Source organism: Coregonus lavaretus (assembly GCF_964263955.1).
Source record: "Coregonus lavaretus genome assembly, chromosome: 12".
In the NCBI taxonomy this organism is placed as follows: Eukaryota; Metazoa; Chordata; class Actinopteri; order Salmoniformes; family Salmonidae; genus Coregonus; species Coregonus lavaretus.
In genome coordinates this window covers 31072762-31090850 of record NC_139999.1, presented here as the reverse complement: position 1 = coordinate 31090850, position 18089 = coordinate 31072762, and the positions used below count along the sequence as shown (strand labels likewise).

Sequence of the window (18089 nt, the reverse complement as noted above, 5' to 3'; positions counted from 1 at the left end):
TTGTGATCATTTTGACCCCACAGGGTGAGATCTTGCGTGGAGCCCCAGATCGAGGGAGATTATCAGTGATCTTGTATGTCTTCCATTTCCTAATAATTGCTCCCAGAGTTGATTTCTTCAAACCAAGCTGCTTACCTATTGCAGATTCAGTCTTCCCAGCCTGGTGCAGGTCTACAATTTTGTTTCTGGTGTCCTTTGACAGCTCTTTGGTCTTGGCCATAGTGGAGTTTGGAGTGTGACTGTTTGAGGTTGTGGACAGGTGTCTTTTATACTGATAACAAGTTCAAACAGGTGCCATTAATACAGGTAACGAGTGGAGGACAGAGGAGCCTCTTAAAGAATAAGTTACAGGTCTGTGAGAGCCAGAAATCTTGCTTGTTTGTAGGTGACCAAATACTTATTTTCCACCATAATTTGCAAATAAATTCATTAAAAATCCTACAATGTGATATTCTGGATTTTTTTTTCTCAATTTGTCTGTCATAGTTGACGTGTACCTATGATGAAAATTACAGGCCTCTCTCATCTTTTTAAGTGGGAGAACTTGCACAATTGGTGGCTGACTAAATACTTTTTTTCCCCACTGTATACACATATACACACATATACATACACACATACATACATACATACATATCCTTTAAAAAAATATTTATATTCCCCTTTATTACTTTCCAACTCCGCCACCCTTTCCCTACTTGGAGTAAACTAGTGAACCACAATGCTTAGGCCTCTACTTCCAGCTTATACTTACTATCTACATTTTATGGACACAGTCAATTTTACAATAATTATATTTTGTTTGTTTTTTCTCCTGAACTTCTACTCTCAACCTCTCCGATCATTTTCATGATGTCCATCCGGTTTGCTTCTATATGCCATATCTTTCTAACTGTGCTCTTTCACAAAAAGCTCCCAACCTACAACCTATATACTTATTATGGACACAGTATGCTTACATTATTAGTTATCTTGTTATTATTTGTTGTTATTTGTCCCATCCTTCAATTCCATTCAACACCTCCCATCTATCTCTTAACACCATCCATATAGGATTTGTATTTGCCATATATATTTCAACTGTACTGTGATGTCTTACAAAAGTTCTGAACCTTTCTATTCTCATTGTTTCTACAGATTGTGAATTGAAAATAAACATTTTTGCTAAAAGTATTATTATGTTATTGATAGATTGACTATGACTTTTCAGATCACCCAGTAATGCTATCTGCAAGGTTAGTTCCAGGTAAATATTGCAATCCTTTAGCCATTCCTGGACCTATGTCCAAAAACAAGCTACAAATGGACAGCACCAAAACAAATGATCGAATGATTCTGTCTCTTCGCAGCAAAATCTGCAGAGCTGGGAAGATTGTATCCCCCATATAAATAACATTCTATTGGTAGCAAGAATTTTATATAATAATACGTTTTGAATCCGGTGTCATTTTGCGTATCAGTTCATAAACACTATGCCATGGGATCGGTACGTCAAAAATCTCTTCCCAACTATTTTGCAATCTATATGGGACGGCTGTCAATCATTTGGTCCTTAAATGAAACTGATATACTTTTTTTATTTATCACAGTTTTCCTTAACCAATTATGTTATTTAATGCAAGGCCGGCAGATAAGTTCCTTACTTTCTCCCCCTTCCACTTTCCTCTTCCATTTTTGTGGTAAGGCTGCAATTATTTGGTTATAAATTTGGGTAGAGCAGACATTTCCATATGTTTTTGTTAGCTGCATGTGCGACATAACTCCACCAGTCCTACCGATAATATCATTTACGAAGATTATACATTTTTTAAACATTTTGTCAAAATAAACTTTCTATGGCTTGTTTTAGAAATAGTGATATTTGGGAGATGATTTCCTTTTCAAATAACTGAAAGTGAGTGGTTGTAATCTGAATAAAGGGAAAAAGGCCATTCTTGAACATTGGGTGAGACAATCTTACTAATTTGCTAGAGAACCAGTTCGGATTTAAGTATAACTTTTGTATGACTGAAGCTTTTAGTGATAGGTCTAATGCTTTAATATTTAATCATTTCTGTCCTCCGAATTCATATTCATTATATAAATAGGCCCATTTAATTTTTTCTGGCTTGCCGTTCCAAATAAAATGGAATATTTTTTTCTCATATAATTAAAAAAACTAGGCGTAGGCAAGACCATAAGCAAATAGGTAAACTGGGATAATACTAAAGAGTTAATCAGGGTGATTTTTCCACAAATTGACAGGTATTTACCTTTCCATGGTACCTTATGTATTTTTGCTAACTTTCTATTAAAATGTATTGAAGTGAGATCATTTATTTCCTTAGGGATATGTATTCCAAGTATATCCACATCACCATCAGACCATTTTATTGGTAAAGTACATGGTAATGTAAATTTTTTATTTTCTAGTGATCCAATACGTAATATAGTACATTTGTCATAATTTGGTTGTAATCCAGAAAGGTTAGAAAATGTATCTAGATCCTCTATGAGGCTGTGGAGGGATTCTAGTTGTGGATTTAAAAGAAAACATGAATCATCAGCGTACAATGACACCTTTGTTTTTAAGCCCTGGATTTCTAATCCCCTGATATTATTGTTGGATCTGATTTTAATAGCTAACATCTCGATGGCCACAATAAATAGATATGCCGATAGTGGACAACGTTGTTTCACTCCTCGTGACAGTTTAAAACTTTCTGAGAAATAGCCATTATTTACTATTTTACTAGGGCTACTATACATGATTTTGACCCATTTTATAAGAGATTCTCCAAAATTGAAATGCTCCAGGCATTTATATATAAACCCCAGTCGTACTTTATCAAATGCCTTTTCGAAGTCTGCTATGAATAGCAGGCCTGGTTTCCCAGATTTTCCATAGTGTTCTATTGTTTCCAATACTTGCCTTATATTATCTCCAATGTATCTTCCATGTAAAAAACCTGTCTGATTAGAATGAATAATATCCGACAATACCTTTTTAATTCTATGCGCTATACATTTTGCATCACAACACTGAAGTGTAAGGGGCCTCCAATTTTTTTAATGGACTGGATCTTTATATTTTCCACTTGTATCCTGTTTCAGTAATAGTAGGATCAGACCTTCTTCTTGAGTGTCAGATAATCTATCATTTACATAGGAGTGGTTAAAACATGCTAATAACGGTTTTCTTAGTATATCAAAAAAGGTTTGGTATACCTCGACTGGTATGCCATCCAACCCTTGAGTTTTCCCGGACTTAAAGTCTTTAATTGCATCCAGAAGTTCCTCCTCTGTAATTTCACCTTCACATGAGTCTTTCTGTATGGCTGTTAATTTTACATTATCAATAGAAAAAAAATCTCTACAATTAGCTTCAGTTAGAGGAGATGGAGGCGACTGAAACGAAAACATATGCTTAAAGTACTTTGTTTCCTCCTTCAAAATATCATTTGGTGAATCATGGGTTACTCCGTCAATTGTAACCAGTTTCATTAAATTATTTTTGGTAGCATTCCTATGTTGAAGATTAAAAAAGAATTTGGTGCATTTTCCCTCATATTCCATCCAGTTTGCTTTATTTTTTATAATATATTACACTTGATCTTTCTTGAATAAGTTTCTCCATTTCTTTTTGTTTTTCCTCTAATTTATTCTGAGCCTCTATGTTACAGTTTTTATTGCCATCTATCTGTTCTGTTAGACTTTCTATTTCCTTTGTTAGTATAAACTCTTTTGACCTAAATTGCTTTTGTTTTTGAGTTGAGTACTGAATTGCATGGCCTCTAAAGGCACATTTAAAGGTGTCCTATACAATAAGGGTTTTTGCTGTACCTATGTTATGTCGGAAAAAGTCAGTTATAAATTCCTTTGTCCTAGTTAAAAATAAATTATCATCCAATAGGCTTTGATTAAATTTCCAATATCCTCGCCCATGTGGAAATTCAGTAAGAGTAATGTATATGCCAATTATATGATGGTCCGACCGCATTCTGTCCCCTATCAACACTTTTTAAACTTTTGGTGCCAACGAGAATGAGATAAGAAAGAAGTCAAGACGACTAGCTTGATTGAGTCTCCGCCATGTATATCTCACTAGATCAGGATATTTAAGCCTCCATATATCTACTAGTTCTAATGTATCCATGACTTTCACGATTTCCTTAAGAGCATGTGGGTGATTGTTTGTGGTGTGATTTCCTTTACGGTCCATTGAGCTATTTAAAACAGTATTATAAACCCCCACCATAATAATATTGTCTTGAATTGCTTGCAGGGTTGATCATTTATTATATATATTGTCAAAGAAGTGTGGATCATAATTATTTGGTCCGTCCGTAAAGGTTTAATGAGCCATATCTGTTTATGGTCCAATAACATATTTAAAATAATCCATCTACCTTGCGTATCTATTTGGACATTCGGATCGAAATTATTATTAATGAATATCATCACCCCTTTTGAATTTCTTTGCCCATGGGAGAAGTATATTTCGCCCCCTTTTCCACGCAACTTCATCTAGAATTGTTGAATGAGTCATTTAGCAGACACTCTTATCCAGAGCGACTTACAGGAGCAATATAGGGTTAAGTGCCTTGCTCAAGGGCATATCGACAGATTTTTCACCTAGTCGGCTCAGGGATTAGAACCAGAGACCTTTCGGTTACTGGCACAACGCTCTTAACCACTAAGCTACCTGCCGCCCCAGTTTCCTGTAAACAATAGATATTATATTCCTTCTCTTTGAGCCATGTAAATATTGTTATTATTTTGTTATTATCAGCTAAGCCATTACAATTATAACTGGCTATACTTATTTCACCATACACCATAATGAGATACAAGTTTCAAGTCTATTTATCATTATATGTTTGTAAATTTACCAATAAAAAATAATATTCTATCTTAATCTATCAGTGACATGGAGTTGACAGTTTAATTTCAATATTGTTTGTTTAAATCTATCAAAAGTAAAGAACTTTACAGACCATGAATGGTCTTGTTGCACTACATGTAATGAAGAAGGGGTCCTTATGGTATAGCTGACCCTGCTCATTCTAGGATTTTAGACAAATCTTATGGAGTTGATCAAATCTCCAGACACATTTAAGAATCACAGTTTTGAGAGAAATATTATTTAAAGTCACATAGGGCTATTGCAAGAAACTATGTAATATCCTTTGTCAGTTCATTTTTATTGTTGGAATTTCTTTGAATTTTAAACACTTTTTGGAGAGTTTGAATTGGGGTCCTTTGCTCTGGACAATGGCATTTCCGGGCATAGAGCTGATGTGGAAATTAATAATATAGAAAATATTTAGAAAATTCCCCAAACTAATTTTTTTTAAGCTTAAAGAGACTCTATGGTACTTTTGTATACTTTTTTGTATACTTACTAGCGGTCACTCAAATGATGAGGGACTGAAGTTCATTGGCTAGAACTCGAATTGCTAGGGGGCTGGCCCATGTGGGGAATAATGTAAGGAAAATAGAGCAGCACAGCTTCCAGAAAAACAGTCACTTTCAAATTAGGGATTTCGTGGGTAATTGAGGTAAAACTGTCATTCTGCTCATAGATGATGCATGTAAGAACTACACAGACACATCCAGCCCAAAGCTGGAGTTTAAAAAATAAATACTTAGTAGTCGCCAAAGTTCCGGAGCATGTCTTTAAATAATGCAACAAAATCGTGTTTTTTTTAAACTATAAAATAAAAAGTTTCCCTGCCTGACAAGGATTGTCCCAACTTTCAAGAATCCCTGAAGGATACATTTTTGACAAATGTTATCTTCTTGTTGCATCTTGGTCACCTGGGTGCAGAAATGGAACATGCTACAGTTTAATGTACAGATAAAATAATACAGAACAATAATTGCATACAACATCAGATGATCACATGGGACATGATATGTGCCAGAGTAGCCTATATCCACATTAGGTCCATGCAACTGATCTTAACAATAATGACCTAAATGTTTTTGACCTTTCCTTCCAGGAAGTTCCTTTAAATATTAACCACAGAATGGAGGGGGTGTGTATTGTCTCATCTGCAGTGTAGGAGGATGTACCAGACAATCCACTGTGCTCCAGGGCCAGATCCCGCTTCCCAGCAAACCACCTCATGGTGAAACAGTTCCCTCTAGTGCCTATATGTAGATAACATGTTGGGTTGGTGCAGTGAAGTGATCAAATTTAATCTGCTCATCAATCTGTTGATCACTGAACCATCAGGACGCTCAATCTGGAACACATTGTTAAGTTGTTTTAGAGGAGGGAATAGGATGTAACATGACTTGCACAACAGGGCTCTTAGAGAAGTGTGAGAGAGGGAGGTCCAGGTCCCCATAGCTCACATATACTGATGGCATGCATCCTCAGGGCAAAACTATACTCTGCTGAAAGCTCCCAGCCTCCCAGTGCCAAAGACATGGGCTTTTATCCACTTTCTATAGAGAGAAAGGCTCAGTGAATAGGGCCTCTGGAGAAAAAGGAGGTGCATTTTCCCTTAGATTTCAGCACGAAGGGTTCTCGTTAGTAATGAAGGGGGGTGTTAGTGTGTTTCAAGTTTTATTGTCACGTTCACAAGTACAGTAAAATGCTTTTCTTGCAAGCTCTTTCCCAACAATACAGTAGTCAATATCAGTAGTAAAAATATTACACTATAAATAAAAGTAAAGTATTTTTTGGCAGTAAAACAAAGATGAAGAGGGGAGTGATGTCTGGTTAATTGAGTCGGCTTTGTTTCATTTTGTACGACTAATGATCAGTGAATTGATGAAGTTGTCACCCTGGATGACCTTCATCTCCCCGCCCCTTGACCAAAAAATAATAATCTGCTCAGGGCACGAGGGAAGCTTTCTGCCAAGTATCTGGGTCAAAAACAAAGCACTCTACTACAGGGACAGGGACAGGGACAGGGACAGGGACAGGGAGGGACGGACGGACGGGACGGGACGGGACAGGACAGACAGAGACAGAGAGAGAGAGAGCAAACAAACAAAACAGCTTTAGAAAACATGGAATCAACTACGTGAATCAACATTCCAGCCCTGTCCTGCCTGTTGAGCAATGAGGCCAACTCAGAAAAAGAGAAAGAGGGAGGGGAGAGAAAGCGGGTAAGCGAGAAGGAGGGGTGAAGGGTGTCATTGGTGAGGGGTGAAAACCCCATTGGAGAACAAGAGAACAGCTCTCTATAGGATTTCATTTGGGCAAAAGCTGTGTTACATAATTAAGTAACCTGGCTCTGAGTATCACATACTACGGATGTTTGAGGTAAGTGTTGAACTGTTTATTAAGATGCATATTAAAACATGACATTTTTTATATAAGCTGTGGGTGAGTAAACTATTGAAATTACATTGTGGGGAGATAACAGGGAACTTTGATGTGGTAAATATTTGTTTTTCTACTTCATAGCTGTCTTTGATAAATGATTGGAAAATGTGTGCAGTCAATAACAACTTTGAACTATGAAATACTTATCTACATCAGAACTCACATCCGTCTGATAAAGACAGACAACCAATTATATCCTAAAATATGATATATTTATAAAACAAATAAAACAGAGACTACTTCAAAGAAAAGTAAAGAGGCCTAGCTAGCACATAACGTTCTGAGAACTATATGTTTCTTAGAGCTTGGTGAGAGCGTGGTTGTGCTATAGTTATTTTGCATACAACCTTCCCACAATGTTCTGGGAATGGTGCAGGATGGTCCTTAGGTGGACATTTCAGTACTTCAGCATAACGTTTCCTACAGGTTTCCTCATATACTGAATACAAATATAAACGCAACATGTAAAGTGTTGCTCCCATGTTTCATGAGCTGAAATAAAAGATCCCAGAAATTTTCCATATGCACAAAAAGCTTATTTCTCTCATATTATGTGCACAAATTTGTTTACGTCCCTGTTAGTGAGCATTTCTCATTTGCCAAGATAATCCATCCACCTGACAGGTGTGGCATATCAAGAAGCTGATTAAGAAGCTGATTAAACAGCATGATCATTACACAGGTGTATTTTGTGCTAGGGACAATAAAAGACCACTCTAAAATGTGCAGTTTTGTCACACAACACAATGCTACAAATGTCTCAAGTTTTGAGGGAGCGTGCAATTGGTATGCTGACTGCAGGAATGTCCACCAAAGCTGTTGCCAAATAATTTAATGTTAATTTCTCTACCATAAGCCACCTCCAAAGTCATTTTAACCGCAACCGCAGACCACATGTAACCATGCCAGCCCAGGACCTCCACATCCGGTTTCTTCACCTGCGGGATCGTCTGAGACCAGTCACCCAGACAGCTGATGAAACTGTGGGTTTGCACAACCGAAAAATTTCTGCACAAACTGTCATGAAACCTACTCAGGGAAGCTCATCTGCATGCTCGTCGTCCTCACCAGGGTCTTGACCTGACTGCAGTTCGGCGTCGTAACCGACTTCAGTGGGCAAATGCTCACCTTCGATGGCCACTGCACGCTGGAGAAGTGTGCTCTTCATGGATGAATCCCGGTTTCAATTGTACCGGGAAGATGGCAGACATCGTGTATGGATGGCGTTGTGTGGGCGAGCGGTTTGTTGATGTCAACGTTGTAAACAGAATGCCCCATAGTGGCAGTGGGGTTTTGGTATGGGCCGGCATAAGCTACGGAGATCAAACACAATTGCATTTTAACTATGGCAATTTGAATGCACAGCGATACCGTGACGAGATCCTGAGGCCCATTGTCGTGCCATTCATCCACTGCCATCACCTGATGTTTCAGCTTGATAATGCACGGCCCAATGTTGCAAGGATCTGTTCACAATTCCTGGAAGCTGAAAATGTCCCAATTCTTCCATGGCCTGCATACTCACCAGACATGTCACCCATTGAGAATGTTTGGGATGCTCTGGATCGATGTGTATGACACCGTGTCCCAGTTACCGCCAATATCCAGCAACTTCGCACAGCCATTGAAGAGGAGTGGGACAACATTCCACAGGCCACAATCAACAGCCTGATCAACTCTATGTGAAGGAGATGTCACGCTGCATGAGGCAAATAGTGGTCACACCAGATATTGACTGGTTTTCTGATCCACGCCCCAACATATTGTTAAAGGTATCTGTGATCAACAGATGCATATCTGTATTCCTAGTCATGTGAAATCCATAGATTAGGGCCTAATTAATGTATTTCAATTGACTGATTTCCTTATATGAACTATAACTCCGTAAAATTGTTGCATGTTGCGTTTATATTTTTGTTCAGTAGTTTTATTTAAAGTCATGTTGTCAGAACGTGCAGAGAACGTTCTTCTGTGGGTACTTCAGCGTAACCTTTTCTGCAGGTTTCCTCATGGTTCTATATAAAGTCATGTTCTCAGAACATTAAGAAAACTTTCCATAAAACCTACAAGAAAACATTAGTAATGTTTAAAGAACATTCTAAGAATGTTATTTAAAAACATATACATTGCATTCTCAGCATCAACAAAACTCTCTCTATCCTCTCTCTTGTTAAGTGTGTTCAGGTGTTTTGTCCGAGCCCACTAATTGGCCACACCTGATATTAATGAGCGCTTGTTTTCTTTGAAATGGGGTCTGTTTGAATAGATTAAAATGAACAGCTTTGTATGAGTAAAAAAAAAAAACATGGCATGCTAGCTCTAGTGGTGCAGTCCACTAATTTCCAATTTGTAAGTCGCTCTGGATAAGAGCGTCTGCTAAATGATGTAAATGTAAATGTAAATGTAATATAGAACAGATCATAGGTCTGAATCTCACTGATGCCATGCCACAATAAAACAAACAAATGTGTTTGCATGATTAATGCTTAAGCAAATTAATTTCCATGTGTCCCATCTGTGCGTGGAGTTCAAAACTAAGCTTGCAGTGTTATTAAAAGTCTTATTGAAACATTCAGTTAAAGTTTTAAGGAAGTTATTCAAAAACCTCCAAATAACCTATTCTCAGAACATTAATATAACCTCGCAGGAAAACTTTCAGGGAACCATAGTAAAACGTTCTCAGAACCTCCCTCCCTGCAACCTAAAAATAAACGTTCCCAAAACAGGCAACATTTTCACTTCCATTCTCAGAACGTTTAAAAAACCATTCAGTTCTACTGCTCAGGAAACTTATGGCTTCATTCCCAGAACCAATGGGAAACCAAAAACGTACGTTCCCACAACTTCCAAGGAACCCAATGTGCTAGCTGGGGGCATACAATTTGCTTTACATAGATAACATTATGTTCAGGAAAGCACATTGTTGTATTTGTTTTGAGGGAAATAGTGCAGCTGCAAAGAGAGCTTAGCTAGAGAGCTAGAGCTGGCAAAAAGCCAGTTGGAGAGTTTGCTCATTCGCATGTTTTGGTGAATTCCTTTACTGACAGACCAAGCCAAAGCAAACCATTTTACAACCACATTCGACAAATAACGAATGTTGAGCAAGAGTTTATCCAAACAGATGCTATTATGGTAAAACATTTATTTTTACTGACTTTATTTCTTTATTTCTTCTCCAGCTTCCTGTGTGTGGATTGGAGTACAACTCTCACAGGCAAAATTATGCACCCCAAGATGAAGTGTCTGTTTCTTATCCAACTGCTGCTAATTGAACAGACTCTGTGTAGGACACCAACTCCCCCTGCTCTGAAGACCACTCCGCTCTCTAAGACCTCCGTCTTAGGGGAGGCGGAGACTATCAAAAAGGAGCGGCAGTCACTCCTGGGGTCCCAGATCCAGCTTGGTCTCCCATCAGGTGCAGCGGAGAGTGCGGCCCCTGAAGAGTGGGTGGTGCAGGATGAGGCCAGGGCCCAGTCTGCCCAGCGTATTGTCACCACGCTGAAGGCCAAGCTGCAGGGCCGGATCCTCATCCAGGCCAACACCAGCTGTGAGGAGCTGCTGTCTGCTTCTACACTGCAGGACCCCTCCTCAGCCCTGTTCCCCCGGGAGCTCCTCGGCCTCTCCCTGGTGCCGGTGATGGTGGCGGCAGGCTGTTCTCGGGAGGCCCAGACCCTGGTACTCAGAATGTACAACCTGTTGGGGGTGGAGGACACAGAGGAGCTCCTCATAGAGGTGGAGAGCCTTATGGCGAGGGGGGCATCCCGCCCCAGAGCCACCACCCCCACTGCCTCACACGTGGTGAAGGTTCAGGCAGAGCGCCACCTACAGGCAGTGATGTTCAACATACAGCAGCTGGCCAGGGCTGGGGAGGTTCGGGCTGGGGAGGTTTGGAGGGGACACGGGGCCTCTGGAAGAGGGAAGCAGGAGGAGAGTTGTCAGGGCTGGACCAGGGTGAACAGGACCCTGCTGTTGGGAGAGACAGTGCAGGGAGCCACCACAGGGGGGCTGGAGGAGGCGATAAGTGTCTGTGAGAGCCTGGGGTCCCAGTGTGCTGGTGTGTCCCGTAAAAGAGGGCAGTACCAGGCGGTTCTGAAGCCAGGCAGCCGGGTGGTGCCCTCTGTGGACTTGGATTCAGAATGCTGGATTCGACAGTGCCAGGTGCAGGATGAGGAGTCACCTGTGGCCTCAGGGCCGCGGGTACGGCGCAGCCCCCAGCAGAACTGCGTTAACAAAAAGGAGGAGCGTGTGTACAACGTGGTGGAGTGGATCCCTGTCGTCAGCACACTTTACAATCTGGGCACGGCCGTCTACTACACCTCTGTCAACTGCTCCGAGATGGCCAAGGAGAGAGCCATCCTCAGCGCCGTAGACCTGGGCACTGACGCCCTCATGGCCGTCACTGGGGGAACGGTGGGTGTGGCAGGCTACGTGGCAGGGGCGGGGGTGAAGACGGGGGTGAAGGCTGGGATCAAGTACCTGCTGTCCTCCATGAAGCAGGAGGAGGACCTGATAGTTAATGAGTACGGTCGGGAGGAGGGAGTCATCACCATACAGTAAACAGCCAGTAGCCTGGTTGGTTGGTAGCCAGATATGATTTTGCTTTAGCCAATGGCAGCATAAAGAGATCTGGGGACCAGGAAGTGGTCTCAGGGAACCACTGAGTAAACTCTCTCAGAACCCCTTGACCTCTACTCCACCCAATCTTCTCATTCCAAACCCTTCCTCTCCTCCTTCGGTACTATTGGTCAGGCAGACTCAATTTACACCCCTGATACTTCCAGTGCAAGGACTATTGTAATGATACTACCTTTCATATGTTGTTCTGTCTCCTCTAGAAACAGATGGAGCTCAATTCAAGCTGGCTATTTGTAAAAATTTCAACTAATTGATTTATAAGCTATTTTTCATTGATACATGAATGTGTGCAACTGCCCTTGGAAAATATCCTTGATTGATTAAATGATCATTCTAGCTAGTTGTTTTTTACTACTACTTTTGAGTGTCTTCATTGACCAAATCCAAAACATAATCATTATATCAGAGGAGTTGAGTGAATCAGGTAAGAATGATTGTACTAATGACTGATTGAATATAAACTTTTAACTTAGTCATTGTAAAAGAACTCTCAACACTGTTCCAGCAGTGGAGGCTGCTGAGGGAAGAACGGCTCATAATAATGGCCGGAACGGAGGAAATTGAATTTTTATTTATTTATTTATTTAACCTTTATTTAACCAGGTAAGCCAGTTGAGAACAAGTTCTCATTTACAACTGCGACATGGCCAAGATAAAGCAAAGTAGTGCGATAAAAACAACAAACACAGAGTTACATATGGAATAAACAAAACCTACAGTCAATAACACAATAGAAAATCTATATACAGTGTGTGCAAATGTAGTAAGTTATGGAGGTAAGGCAATAAATAGACCATAGTGCAAAATAATTACAATTTAGTATTAACACTGGAGTGATAGATGTGTAGAAGATGATGTGCAAATAGAGATACTGGGGTGCAAATTAGCAAAATAAACAACAATGTAAATAATAATATGGGGATGAGGTAGTTGGGTGGGCTAATTACAGATAGGCTGTGTACAGGTGCAGTGATCGGTAAGCTGCTCTGACAACTGATGCTTAAAGATAGTGAGGGAGATAAGTGTCTCCAGCTTCAGAGATTTTTGCAGTTCGTTCCAGTCATTTGCAGCAGAGAACTGGAAGGAATGGCGGCCAAAGGAGGTGTTGGCTTTGGGGATGACCAGTGAGATATACCTGCTGGAACGCATACTACGGGTGGGTGTTGCTATGGTGACCAATGAGCTAAGATAAGGCAGGGATTTGTCTAGAAGAGATTTATAGATGACCTGGAGCCAGTTGGTTTGGCGACGAATATGTAGTGAGGGCCAGCCAACGAGAGCGTACAGGTCACAATGGTGGGTAGTATATGGAGCTTTGGTGACAAAACGGATGGCACTGTGATAGACTACATTCAATTTGCTGAGTAGAGTGTTGGAAGCTATTTTGTAAATGACATTGCCGAAGTCAAGGATCGGTAGGATAGTCAGTTTTACGAGGGCATGTTTAGCAGCATGAGTGAAGGAGGCTTTGTTGCGAAATAGGAAGCTGATTATAGATTTAACTTTGGATTGGAGATGCTTAATGTGAGTCTGGGAGGAGAGTTTACGGTCTAACCAGACACCTAGGTATTTGTAGTTGTCCACATATTCTAAGTCAGACCCGCCGAGAGTAGTGATTCTAGTCGGGCGGGCGGGTGCAAGCAGCGTTCGATTGAAGAGCATGCATTTAGTTTTACTAGCGTTTAAGAGCAGTTGGAGGCCACGGAAGGAGTGTTGTATGGCATTGAAGCTCGTTTGGAGGTTTGTTAACACAGTGTCCAATGAAGGGCCAGATGTATACAAAATGGTGTCGTCTGCGTAGAGGTGGATCTGAGAGTCACCAGCAGCAAGAGCGACATCATTGATATACACAGAGAATAGAGTCGGCCCGAGAATTGAACCCTGTGGCACCCCCATAGAGACTGCCAGAGGTCCAGACAACAGGCCCTCCGATTTGACACATTGAACTCTATCTGAGAAGTAGTTGGTGAACCAGGCGAGGCAGTCATTTGAGAAACCAAGGCTATTTAGTCTGCCAATAAGAATGTGGTGATTGACAGAGTCAAAAGCCTTGGCCAGGTCGATAAAGACGGCTGCACAGTACTGTCTTTTATCGATCGCAGTTATTATATCATTTAGGACCTTGAACATGGCTGAGGTGCACCCATGACCAGCTCGGAAACCAGATTGCATAGTGGAGAAGGTACGGTGGGATTCGAAATGGTCGGTGATCTGTTTGTTAACATGGCTTTCAAATACTTTTGAAAGGCAGGGTAGGATGGATATAGGTCTGTAACAGTTTGGATCTAGAGTGTCACACCCTTTGAAGAGGGGGATGACCGCGGCAGCCTTCCAATCTCTGGGGATCAAGAGACGATACGAAAGAGATGTTGAACAGGCTAGTAATAGGGGTTGCGACAATTTCGGCGGCTAATTTTTAGAAAGAAAGGGTCCAGATTGTCTAGCCCAGCTGATTTGCAGGGGTCCAGATTTTGCAGCTCTTTCAGGACATCAGCTATCTGAATTTGGGAGAAGGAGAAGCGGGGGGGGGGGGGGGGTGCATGGGCAAGTTGCAGCGGAGCTGGTGGCCGGGGTAGGGGTAGCCAGGTGGAAAGCATGGCCAGCCGTAGCAAAATGCCTATTGAAATTCTCGATTATCGTAGATTTATCAGTGGTTACAGTGTTTCCTAGCCTCAGTGCAGTGGGTAGCTGGGAGGAGGTGCTCTTATTCTCCATGGACTTTACAGTGTCCCAAAACTTTTTGGAGTTAGTGCTACAGGATGCACATTTCTGTTTGAAAAAGCTAGCCTTTGCTTTCCTAACTGATTGTGTATATTGGTTCCTAACTTCCCTGAAAAGTTGCATATCGCGGGGGCTGTGCGATGCTAATGCAGTATGCCACAGGATGTTTTTGTGCTGGTCAAGGGCTGTCAAGTCTGGGGTGAACCAAGGGCTATATCTGTTCTTAGTTCTGAATTTTTTGAATGGGGCATGCTTATTTAAGATGGAGAGGAAAGCACTTGAAGAACATCCAGGCATCCTCTACTGACGGAATGAGGTCAATATCCATCCAGGATACCCGGGCCAGGTCAATTAGAAAGGTCTGCTCGCTGAAGTGTTTTAGGGAGCGTTTGACAGTGATGAGGGGTGGTCGTTTGACCGCGGACCCATTACGGACGCAGGCAACGAGGCAGTGATCGCTGAGATCCTGGTTGAAGACAGCGGAGGTGTATTTAGAGGGTAAATTAGTCAGGATGATATCTATGAGGGTGCTCATGTTTACGGATTTAGGTTCCTTGATAATTTGTGTGAGATTGACATGCAAGAATCCAAGGCTTTTACGGTTACAGAAGTCAACAAATGATAGCGCCTGGGGAGTAGGAGTGATTCTGGGGGCTACAGGGCCTGGGTTAACCTCTACATCACCAGAGGAACAGAGGAGGAATAGAATAAGGATACGGCTAAAGGCTTTAAGAACTGGTCTTCTAGTGCGTTGGGTACAGAGAATAAAAGTGGCAGATTTCCGGGGGTTGTGGAATAGATTCAGGGCATTATGTACAGACAAGGATATGGAAGGATATGAGTACAGTGGAGGTACACCTAAGCATTGGGTAACGATGAAAGAGGTAGCATCACTGGAGGTACCGATTGAGCCGGTCTCCGTGTGTATGGGGGGTGGGACAAAGGAGCTCTCTGAGGCTGGTTGAGCGGGACTGGAGGTTCTACAGTGAAATAGTACAATAAGAACTAGCCCAAACAGCAATAGGCTAGGCATATTGACATGGGAGAGAGGCATAACGCAATCACAGGTGTTATTCGAGAGGGCTAAGACAACAACTGGTAATGGCGACGAAAGTTTGGGCTGAGGCTAAACAGATAAACAGGATAGGGTACCGTGTAAAGGAACAGTCCAGCAGGCATTGATGTGTATTTTTAATGGATTATCAGATAAAATTGAGTTAATCATGAACATATAGTTAACATTCTTTGTGGCTTACTGAATTGGGTCATTTCGCTGTGTGTGTGGGTAAAAGAGGGAATCTGACCTAGGGTCAGATTTCTCCCTTTTGTCTCTCTCCTCACACAAAGTGATAAAGAGCGGTGCCAGAGTTTAAACTAAACATGAGTGTTTTTGCAAGATAAGGGATTGATTGAGTGTATTACTATTGATTCTGAACTGAATGAAAGTCGAATGTAGCCATCACCATAGACAAAGGGAGTGGGCGGAGCAAGAAAAGAGCGGGAAACTGAAGCGGAGACTATATAAGATGGAGGGAGAGCGTAAGGGGGTGTGCCATTCTGCAGACTGGTATCGGCTTTGTTGAAACTCTAATAAAGTCATCTTGATGCAACAAAAACTCTGTAAGATCTTATTTGTAATAAAGTATAGTGGTTATTTTCCACAACAGCATCAGCTGTGTAGCTGAGTGATCATAAGGTCCAGTGAACAGCAATAGCTAAGTCTGGGAGCAGTTTGTAGGCTGCTACAGCACAGGCGAGCAGGAGGCACGGCTGTTGATTGCGCGTGCTAGCAGGCTGGGGCTAGCAGATGTATCTTCGTGGTCGTCGCATCGGGAAACCTGTTGAAACCACATCAGACGATTACGTCGGCAGACCAGTCGTGATGGATCGGCGGGGCTCCGTGTCGACACTAGGAGGTCCCGTCCGGTTGACAGAGAGGTAGATAGCCGGGAGATGGGCCTGGCTCGAGGCTAGCTCAAGGATAACTGGTGCATCGGGACAGTGGTGAATTAGCCAACAACAGCCATTCGGTTGCAGCTAGCTAGTTGCGATGATCCGGTGTTAAGGTCCAGTGATTCAGTGATTCCGGCAGAAAATCCGATATGCTCTGGGTCGATAGCACACTGTGCAGACCGATAATTGTCCAGGCTAGAGCTGGCTGGTAGGTAGTGCAGACCACGGACAGTGGTGAAGACCGCTAACGGTGGCCAATAGCAAGTAGCTAGTTAGCTGGCTAGCTGGCTTGTTTCAGCCGTAGGTTCTTGATAAAAATAAAGAAATAATAGAATCAGTTCCACATTGGGTGAGGTGGGTTGCAGGAAAGTATATTTGGTTAAAGGATGGGAAGTGAGATAGAGAAATATATACGAAAAAAGACAAAAAACAAAAAAACAGGCTATTTACACGAGGACACAACACAATTCACGACCACACTGCTACGCCATCTTGGAATCCATCTTGGAATGGCATCAAACACATGGAAATCATATGTTTGACGTATTTGATACCAAGCCCACTGACTCCACTCCAGTCATTACCACGAGCCCGTTCTCCCCAATTAAGGTCCCAACAACCTCCTGTGAAACACAGGTACATTTTGCCCAAACTGTGCATTTGAGTCATTATGTGACTCATTTCAGCACAATGGTCAATGTAGGCTATTATTACAGTTGTATATTATTATACTACCAAGATGTAATCAATTGTATTTTATGCAATATAATGAAATGATCCTGCATGAGAAAGACAAGCTCAGTCATAAACTGGAAGAAAATGATGAATAGAAGTGTAAATATGGGATGCTGTTGATTACCATTATAAACAATGATGCAGCAGCATTGTTTAGCAGCAACCAGGTGATCTGTCAAAACTGTAGGATGATGAACTTCTTCTATTCAAGGTAATAATGAGAAATGCAAATAGTTTGTTACACTTACTTTGCCAAGTTTCATGGAATATAAAATAAATCCAGCATACAGTCCATGGTTTTATGAGCTACACAATTACCAAAAAAAATATGTTCTGTTAGAAACGTGCGAGCTGTCAATCCTACTACATTGCGAATAGCGCGTCATCAAGAATCAGAAACATTGTGAAAACTTGGTTGTATGTTTGTTGTGACCTTTGTCTATTACTATTTGTAAATGCTTCTAACCTGTGAATGAATTAATTCATTCTGATTTCCGGTTATCATAGTTAATATTTCACAGTATGTAAATGCTTCTAACCTGTGAATGAATTAATTCATGCTGATTTCCAGTTATCATAGTTAATATTTCACAGTATATAAAAAAATACAGTACAGTCTGATGGCAATTAATTTAAGTCAAATGAATACAGACATAGAGGTATTTTAATTCAAGCGCCGCAGGTAATGAGGGTGGACTTTCTGTTTTCATAACTCACTTTC

The 18089-nt window shown here is 41.3% G+C and overlaps 1 protein-coding gene across 1 annotated transcript; it reads left to right on the top strand.

Annotated features, from left to right (window-relative positions):
• The first annotated feature begins 6944 nt into the window (after window positions 1–6944).
• On the top strand, window positions 6945–12299 carry LOC311138435 (uncharacterized protein). Its single transcript, XM_084173116.1, has 2 exons — window positions 6945–7261; window positions 10504–12299. The coding sequence occupies exon 2, from the start codon at window positions 10547–10549 to the stop codon at window positions 11879–11881; it is 1335 nt and encodes a 444-aa protein (XP_084029242.1). The 5' UTR covers window positions 6945–7261; window positions 10504–10546; the 3' UTR covers window positions 11882–12299.
• Window positions 12300–18089: the final 5790 nt, after the last annotated feature.

Bases quoted from the DNA above. Each gene is read 5' to 3' on its own strand.
- LOC311138435 (XM_084173116.1), top strand. From the start codon at position 10,547: ATGCACCCCAAGATGAAGTGTCTGTTTCTTATCCAACTGCTGCTAATT.